This window comes from Oenanthe melanoleuca, chromosome 17 (genome assembly GCF_029582105.1).
Source record: "Oenanthe melanoleuca isolate GR-GAL-2019-014 chromosome 17, OMel1.0, whole genome shotgun sequence".
Taxonomy (NCBI): domain Eukaryota; kingdom Metazoa; phylum Chordata; class Aves; order Passeriformes; family Muscicapidae; genus Oenanthe; species Oenanthe melanoleuca.
Genome location: NC_079350.1, coordinates 10,003,979 through 10,013,034, shown reverse-complemented (window position 1 = coordinate 10,013,034; position 9,056 = coordinate 10,003,979). Strand labels below are relative to the sequence as shown.

The following is a 9,056-nucleotide window of genomic DNA, read 5'->3' as shown; positions in this document are numbered from 1 at the left end:
GCCGGCAGCCAGGAGCCGGGAGCGGGGAGCCAAGAGCCGGGAGCGGGGAGCGGGGACGGGCGGGACGGCGCGGCCGGTGAGTGCTTCACAGCCTTCCTTCACAGCCTTCCCTCATGAACCTTCCTTCACAACCTTTCTTCCTTCACAGCCTTCCTTCACAACCTTCCTTCACAACCTTCCTTCCTTCACAACCTTCCTTCCTTCACAACCTTCCTTCACAAACCTTCCTGCACAACCTTCCTTCCTGCACAACCTTCCTTCCTGCACAATCTTCCTTCCTGCACAACCTTCCTTCACAACCTTCCTTCACAAACCTTCCTTCCTGCACAACCTTCCCTCATGAACCTTCCTTCCTTCACAACCTTCCTTCCTTCACAACCTTCCTTCCTTCACAACCTTCCTTTACATACCTTCCTTCATGAACCTTCCTTCATAACCAGTTTTTTTCTGGAAAAAGAAAATTGGAGGTTTTTTTCTCTGATTTTCACTAGCAAAATGCTACAGCCGTGGAAGATGGGCATGCCAGCAGACTAAATCCAATTAGTATGCCTCGAGCTGAGCAGCATCCAGTTATTGTCTGTGACAATTCACTGTCACTGAGGCTGGTTCCTGCTCAGTCTGTGACCTGTGAGGACAGGGGGGAGACGCTGCTGCTCCCGGGTGGATCTGATGGCTCTGCTGCAGGGTCTGGCTGTGCTGACCCCTCTTGGGAGGGATGGGGCAGCCTGACCCCAGCCTGGCCAGCAAGTGTTTGCTGAATGCATCTGTGTTATCCACGTGGTCTTGCCTTGCCTGGAGTTGGTGTTTGGACTGGAAACTCTTCCCAAAGTGTTCCTCAGCTCATGGAAAGATCAATTCAGGCATGGCCAGGCTGGCTCAGTTGAGGCTGCCTGTGCCTGCTCATGGTCCCACCAAGTCTGAAGGTGTTTGCCTTCACCAAGCCAAAAACTGGGTCTCCAGGGTTTATGGAAGTCCAGACCAGATACAGGAGTAGGAGGAGGTGTAAAGAATGACAGGCAGCAGCTCCATCTCTGCTGTGGCCTCACCAAGCTTGGGCATTTTTAAGCTCAGTGTGACCTCACCCTGCTGCTGGCTCTGCTCTAAGCTGAGGGTTCCACTCAGGACCTCCTTATGCTCCCCCCCTGAGGTTTTCCTCTTGCTCTGAATGGAGTTAGGATGTAGATAAGACATTAGCAGCACCTTATCCTGTGTGTGACAATCAGAAACTCCTCTGGATCCCTGGTGATGCCATGTCCCCTCACTCACAGGTTGTGTCCCCACAGCAGGTCCCGAGGTGCTGATGTGACACCACCACTGCCTGCTCCTTGCCAGGGCTATGGGGAAACTGCAGAGTAAAATCAGCTTCCACACCAGCAAATACAGGTAAAGCAACACTGGGAGATCAGGTCTTGCTAATAAACCAGATGTGAGAGTGAAGAGAGAACACAAAAGACCAGACAATGTAGCAAGAACAGGGGTTTAGTTTCACTACTGATGTTTAATCAACATTTAGCAGACTTATTAAGTCTACTCAGCTTCTTTGGGGAACCCAAAAGCCCAAGTGTCACTCACAGGATTGGCCAAGCACATAACCCTGGCCAGGGACTGTGCTCTGTGATGGCTGAGGCAGAGCTCTGAAGGGGAGCAGCTCCAGGAGTGGCTCTTTGGCCCAAATACTCAACTGCTTTGTTGTGCCTTCAGAGCCTGTCACCAGCTTTCATGGCCAAGATGAAATAGTTCAGTCCCTAGCAGCAGGGAGAGGGATCTGTGCCTGGAGAGCAGCACTGGGTGCCAGCAGGAGGGACTTGTGTCACAGCAAAGAGCAGCAGGGCCTGATCCATGTGAGTGACTGTGGAGGCTGGTGAGGTCAGAATCTCTTTTCTTCTGAAACAAATATTCAGCAGCTCTAGAGCTGGGATAGGTCTGCTCCATGCTCCACCTGATCACAGCCTCTCTCTGGCTGTCTAAGGCAGATGCTGTCCTGTCAGAAGATGCCAGAGGTGCCAGGGAATGGCAGCTGGCACTGCTGGCAGCCCCTGCAGCTGCTGGCTGTGCCTGTGTCTCTGCAGGGCCGAGGGCTCCGTGGGACAGCCAGGACCTGGAGCCTGCCAGCAGCACAGCCCCGCTCACACCGACGCTGTCACCTCTGTGGCTGCTCTCAAACCTGACCTGTGCGTCTCAGGAGGAAGGGACAAGGTGAGCTATCCCCTGGGATGGGAAAAGATACCAACAGCTTCAAAAATAAGGTTGAGATGTGAGCTTTGAACATTTCTGTGGATGGTAGCTAGGTCAGTCCCTGGATTTAGAAAGGAAACACGAGCTTAGAGTGAGGGCACGCACTGAAGCACATGGAATCAAGTTTTGTGACCTCTCTAGAGCTCATTTCACATCAAATGCTCCCACCCAGGCTTGGGATGGCCACACTGACTCTTGCATCACTTGTCTGTAAGGACAGCTGTACATGCTCTAGGAGCTGAAAACCAGAGGAACCTGTTCCCTGTCCTGTGGACTGTGCACAAATCTTGTAACCAAGGATGTGAAAAATCCTACCTGCCCTGCTCTTGCTGACCCTGTCCCTGTACCTGTCCCTGTCCCTGCAGAGTGTGGCTGTGTCCAGCTGGAGATCTGGGGCTGCCCTGCGCCGCTTCCTCGGCCACGAGCGCGAGGTCACCAAGGTGAGAGTGCTGGGGTCCCCCCAGGAGCTGGGGAGCCTGGAATGATGGAGCACTGCTTTGTCATCCACACAGCAAGGTGGGATCAGGGTATTCCTGCTATCCAGCTGGGGACTGTTGGGCTTGATGACCTTAAAGGTCTTTTCCAAATTTAAGGATTCATGATTATGTGATCAGAATACATTAGGTTTTTCCCAAGGTCCCAACAGATACTTGTGGAAGCAGCATGGGGTGTTGCATCCAGACTAAACAGGGCTGCAGGAGGTCTGGGTGGGAGCTTGTCTTCCCATCCTAGAGACTGCAGCAAAAGCTCAGGATGAATCATGAGGTCAAATTTTTGATGCAGAGTTCCTTTTCACTTTTCTTCAGGTCTCATTCTGCTAGGCTTGGTGTTATTTCACAAATCAGCCGTACCTGCCTGATATATTCTGGGAATACCCATGCCATGTGTCATAGCTGGCATATTCTGGGAATAGCAGGGCTTTAATTTCCTTTCTGGGATTAGGGTGACAAAGCCAAGAAGGCTTCTGGGAGAGCAGATGTGCAGCGGGGCTGTAGCTGTGTGTGGTGTGGCCAGTGCCCCTCTGCAGGGCACTGCAAAGACAAAGGGGGCTTTGTTCACCTCAGTGCTCAAAACAACTGTGCCCTGGGCTCATTTGGTTTGTAAGGAAGTTTCTCTGTAAAATGAATGAATGGTTTCAAGAACAAGACCTGAGAGCACTCATCCCCCATCCCTGACTCTGAGGGGATACAGGGCAGGTTTGGGAGGCTGGGCTCTCCCCAGCCATGCTCCTGTGTGTGCTGGGCTGTGGCAGGCCAGCAGCAGAGCTGTGCTCTCCCTGTGAACTGGGTGGCAGGATGAGCAGCTCCTTCTGGTCCTTGGCAGGTCACCTCAGCCCTTGACTCCAGCAGAGTCTTCAGTGCATCCCGGGACAGGACAGTGATGATGTGGGAGCTGCACGGGCCTTCGGGGCCAAGGCAGCACTTCCCAGGACATGACCTGGTTGTTACAGGACTGGCTGTGAGCCCAGGTGAGGGACAGCACACTCCAGTCCCCAGGGATTGCCTGGCAGTGTTTCCTGCCTTGTTTCTGATGGTACCTGTGTTAGCAGATGCCTCCCAGCTGTGCACGGGCTCCCGGGACAACACCGTGTGCAAGTGGGACACCGAGACCGGGGAGTGCCTGGGCAGAGCTGCAATCTCCAGGAATCTGGTAGGATCTGCTGGTTCCTCCAATCCCATCCCAACACCCCCTGCCTGTATGGTTATTTCACACATGGAGCTGTGCAGAGAGAATTTGCTGTGAGCTTGGTGCCCAAGGGAGCCCTTGGGACACTGCACAGCTTGAGGCTGTAACCTGCTCCAGGTAACAACAAACCCAGGAGCACAAAGGTACCAAGGGACTCATGGCAATTTATCAATGCTCTCAGAGCTGTTTGGAAGCACACAGAATCATGGAATCACTGAGGTTGGAAAAGACCTCTGAGACAGAGTCCAGCCACTCCCCCAGTGCTGCCTCAGCCACTTGGGGACTCATTTCCCTAAGTGCCACATCTACCTGTCTTCCAAATCCCTCCACCACTGCCCTGGGCATCCTGTGCCAATGCCTGACCACCCTTTTAGCAAAGAAATTTTCCCCAATATCCCATCTAAACCTCCCTTGGCACAACTTGAGGCCATTTCTTCTCTTTGCTTGTTCCCTGGGAGCAGAGCCTGACCCCCACCTGGCTGCACCTTCCTGTCAGGGAGATGTGGAGAGCCAGAAGACCCCCCTGAGTCTCCTGTTCTCCAGGCTGAACAAGCCCTGTGCAGTGGGGCTGCACTCCCTCCTGTACCAGCCCAGAGCTGGTTTGGGTACCACCCCTGGTGCCTGTGCTGTCCTGTTCCCAGCAGCTGCCAGCCTCAGTCACCCCAGGAACCCCACTGGGACTGGACCTGGCAGGGGAGCAGCAAATGTCTTCATCCAACATTTCCAACCCAGCAGGAGGAGCGAGAGGATGGGAGCTCAGTGGCTCCATCCTCAGGCAGACACAGCCTGGGCTGCACACAGAGGTGGCTCCTGCTCATCCTTCCCTCTCTGCAGGTCACACACCTGTGCTGGGTTCCTGGGGAGCCTTATGTCATCCAGACCTCAGAGGATAAAACCACCAGGTAAATTCTCCCTGTGGCCAGAGAAAAGGGAGGTACAGCCTGAGGCACGTGGGGCTGTTGTGTGGTTGGTTGTCATGACCACTGCTGGTGTGACTAAAAGCCACCTGCCAGCTCACCTGGGCCTTGAAGGGCAATGTCCTACCAGGGACAGGGGCTGGGAGCAGATCTGGGTGGTGGCTGCAGGTGAAGAGGAGAATTTGTGAGACAGAAAGCTGGAGAGTGATCCAGCGTGGATGAATGCAGGGATGCAGGGAGAGTTTGGGACAGAGCGTGTGGTGTGTGGGAGGGCACAGAGGGACAGCACGCTGCTGCTGATGCCTCAGGGTCCCCCTGGGCTGTGCTGTTCCCTGCAGGGTGTGGGACAGCCGGGAGCTGCAGGTGGCACACACCTTCCCAGCCAAGCAGCAGGTGCAGACGTGCTGTGACGCCAGCCAGGACGGGCGGTACTGCCTGAGCAGCAGCAGCGGCTGCGCCGGCCACGGCGCCGAGGCCACCGTGAGTGCCCAGCCAGGCTGGCTCTGCTCCTGTGCCCACACAGGGACAGCGCTCAGGGGCTGAGTGTCACCAGCCAGGGCTGGGTGTCTTCCTGCCTGTCCCTTTGGGAGGTTCTGCCCAGGGAATATCAGTGGTTATTCCTCCTGATTAAACCAACGGGATTTGCCCCGTCCCTGGAAGTGTCCAAGGAGAGGTTGGATGGTGATGCCTTGAGGAGCTGGAGCAGAGACTACACAGAGTTAGGGGGAATAAAATGGGTATTTATTGAGAGGCCTGCAAAGGCCACAACCTGGCCCCCGTGCCTGGATGGCTCCAAGGTGGAAGCAAAAGAGGGCTTGGTCACATGATCTCACATCTTTATAGACTTTACTCTATTTGCATACAGGAGTCAACCATCCAATTAACAGTCCCAAATTGTGAGGTTTCATCCTCCTTGCCTGCTTGCTGCCCCACCCTGCTCTTTTCACATTGTTTATGCTTAGGGCCTGGAGTTTGAAGAAACTGCCCTGGAGTCAATAGCTGAAATTGGACTATTTTGTCTTTATCACCCTAAGCACAACAGAAAAGCATACCCAAGCAGAACAGAAAACTCAGAACTTAAGGCATCAATGGGGCTTGGAGCTCCCTGATCTAGTGAGTGGCATCTGTGCCCACTTCAGGGAGTTGAAACTCTTTAAGGTTTCTTCCACCCCAAACTAGTCTGGAATTTCATTTTAGTAAAACACACAAAAAAACCCCAGTGGATGGCACTAAGGAACACAAGGTTCTTGCAGAAAGCCTGTAAGGGATCTTGCAATCCTGCAGGTTTTCAGCTCTGTGTGTGAGTATCAAGAGGGTGAAACTATCCCATCCCAGGGTGGACACTTCTCACCTGCCTGCACAGTCTTTGCTTGTTGGCTCTGATGGGTGTGGCCACGGGCTCAGTTACCAGTGGTGAAAATCCTTTGGGCTTTGATGTTCTCCAGGACTGTGAGCATGAGCAGGGCCAGGGCAGTAGCGATGGTACTCTGAGGGTTGGTGAGGAGCTCTTTTATCCCAACTCACCTTCCTGTCTCGGTAAAGACTCTGCTGGCAGAGCTGGGGCTCTACCACTGCCTGTTTCCTACAGCTCTGGGACCTGAGGCAGACCAGGAGCCGAGTGTGTGAGTACAAAGGACATTTCCAGACCACCACCTCGTGTGTTTTCCTGCCCCGGGGCCCCTCCCTCGCCCCCAGCATTGCCACATCCTCCAGCGACGGCACAGTGAAGGTCTGGGACCGAGACACTGCAGGTAGGGGAGGCTCCTGCCTGCTCCGTGTTCTCCTGGATAACAAACCCACTTCCCTCAGTTCTGTCTCCTGGTGGTGATGGGCAGGGTTAGTGCTGCAATCTCTGGAGTTTACTGCAAGGCAGCTGCAGGGCAGGGTGGAGAAATGCCCCAGGGCTCAACAAATAAGGGGCTGTACATCACAGATGACAGGGGTCTTCCCTCAGCTGAAAGGAGGAATTACCAGGCAGCTTTTAAAGATACATCCAAGTTAAGACATGAGAGGAAAAATGATTAAAAAAACCAGGGGAACTCCAGAGATTTCTGCAGGTACAAGTAGACGGTAGTAAGGAACAGAATTTGTGCTGGAGGACAGGGGGCTGTCATTTTTGTCAACCCTCATTCTGGTTGTCCTCTTGAAGGGGAATCATGGGCATTTTGGGGTTAAACCTGGTGGTGAGGATGAGTCCCTCCCAGAGCTGGACACCAAGGTGTTTGTTTGCCTGCCTAGCCCTGCCTCAGCAGCAGGTTCTTAGTAACCCTTGTGCTGCAGGCAGAGACCTCCTGGGAGCCGTTCAGGTTCACAGCATTACACTCCCCAGGGCTAAGCCCCTCTCCAAGGGAACTTACTTAAGATGGGCTGAAAATAGAAACCTGAGGCTCTCCTGCAGAGAGGGACCTTCTGTTCTCTCACCTGTTCTTTTCCTGGTGTCCGTGCACCCAGGGTGGCTGTGGGGCTGGCAGCAGCTTTGATCCTCTCGCCTTCCCAGCTGGGTGAGCCACAATCCAGCTGCTCTGGGAAGAGCAGGGCACCAGGAGAGGCAGCTGCCTCTGGGTCCAGGCCAAGTGCAGCTGTTTGCAGCTCAGCCTGGGGCTGGGGTCTCTGCACAAACTGTCATCAGGGGGTTCAATAACAGACACAAACAGAAAGGCTCATGTGGCACTAGATGTGGTAAATCTTATTTCTCTTTCCTCCTGTGTGTGAGGGCAGCAACTCGCCCACCTCGGGCGAGCAGAGTCTGGAGGTGGGAGATTGGTGTGTCCCTGCCTCCCAGCCTCCCTCCCTTGTCCCTTGTCCCTTGCCTTGCAGCCTGCCTGGCCACGCTGTGCCTGGAGGGCTCGGGGCCGCTGGCCTCGCTGGCTGCGTGTGACAGCTCCACCCTGCTCTGCGCCAGCTCCAACTCCGGCATCCACGTGCTGCGGCTGAGGGGCGGCCCCGAGCCGGCCCTGGAGGAGGTGGGAGCGTTCTGAGCACTGGAACTTGTCAGACACTGGCCCTGGAGGAGGTGGCAGCGTTCTGAGCACTGGAACCTGTCAGACACTGGAAACCCTGTCAGACACTGGCCCTGGAGGAGGTGGCAGCGTTCTGAGCACTGGAACCTGTCAGACACTGTCCCAGGAGGAGGTGGCAGTGTTCTGAGCACTGGAACCTGTCAGACACTGTCCCAGGAGGAGGTGGCAGTGTTCTGAGCACTGGAACCTGTCAGACACTAAAACCGCTGTCAGACACTGGCCCTGGAGGAGGTGGCAGCGTTCTGAGCATTGGAACTTGTCAGACACTGTTCAGGCTCTAGAACTGCAATCCCAAAATACAAACACTTGGGAAAGGAATCCTCTGCCAAGACACACAAACTTCAAATTGTCTTTTGCATCAGGGAAGGAAGAATAGCCCAAGTGCTTTACCCACAGGATCAAAGGTAAATGTGCTGAGAAGAAAGACGTAACACAAGAACTTCCCCTATCCTGCAGCCAAAATCTCCTGGAATCACAGAACCATGGAATACCCTGAGCTGGAGGGACCCCCCAGGATGACCCAGTGCAGCCCCTGTCCCTGCCCAGACCCCCCAACAATCCCCCCTGTCCATCCCTGGTGTCCAAACGCTCCTGGAGCTCTGGCAGCCTCGGGGCCGTGCCCATTCCCTGGGGAGCCTGGGCAGTGCCAGCACCTCTGGGGGAAGAGCCTTGCCCTGAGCTCCAGCCTGAGCCTGGGCAGTGCCAGCACCTCTGGGGGAAGAGCCTTGCCCTGAGCTCCAGCCTGAGCCTGGGCAGTGCCAGCACCTCCGGGGGAAGAACCTTGCCCTGAGCTCCAGCCTGAGCCTGGGCAGTGCCAGCACCTCTGGGGGAAGAACCTTGCCCTGAGCTCCAGCCTGAGCCTGCCCTGGCCCAGCCCCAGCCATTCCCTGGCTCCTGTCCCTGTCCCAGGGAGGAGGGATCAGAGCTGCCCCTCAGGATGAGCTGCAGACTCTGATAAATCTCCCCTTAGCCTCTCCTTCTCCAGGCTGAACCAATGACCTCACCCCTCCTCAGGTAGTTTTTACACCAGCAGAAATCAAACTGTGCATTGTGAAATTCTTGTAATTTCTCCATTCTTTGTGAGACCCAGAGCTCAGGATACACTTCAAAACCTGTTCAGATTTTCCCGGGCACAACATTTGCAAAACCTCAATTTAAACAAACAAGTACAAAAGCTCTCCCCAGGGCAGAACAAGGC

At 54.8% G+C, this 9,056-nt stretch overlaps 1 protein-coding gene across 4 annotated transcripts; it reads left to right on the top strand.

The window, feature by feature from the left end:
• Positions 1-8,800, top strand: WDR31 (WD repeat domain 31). 4 transcript variants are annotated; one of them, XM_056505070.1, is made up of 10 exons: positions 1-76; positions 1,269-1,383; positions 2,070-2,196; positions 2,601-2,675; positions 3,559-3,703; positions 3,785-3,885; positions 4,756-4,823; positions 5,177-5,318; positions 6,427-6,589; positions 7,656-8,800. In XM_056505070.1, exons 2-10 carry the CDS (start codon positions 1,337-1,339, stop codon positions 7,814-7,816), a joined length of 1,029 nt encoding a protein of 342 aa, XP_056361045.1. In that variant the 5' UTR covers positions 1-76; positions 1,269-1,336; the 3' UTR covers positions 7,817-8,800. The 4 variants fall into 4 exon arrangements, with proteins under 4 accessions (XP_056361045.1, XP_056361046.1, XP_056361048.1 ...); XM_056505071.1 differs by having other exon boundaries at positions 11-76; positions 1,284-1,383; XM_056505073.1 differs by having other exon boundaries at positions 27-76; positions 1,287-1,383.
• The last annotated feature ends 256 nt before the right edge of the window (positions 8,801-9,056 follow it).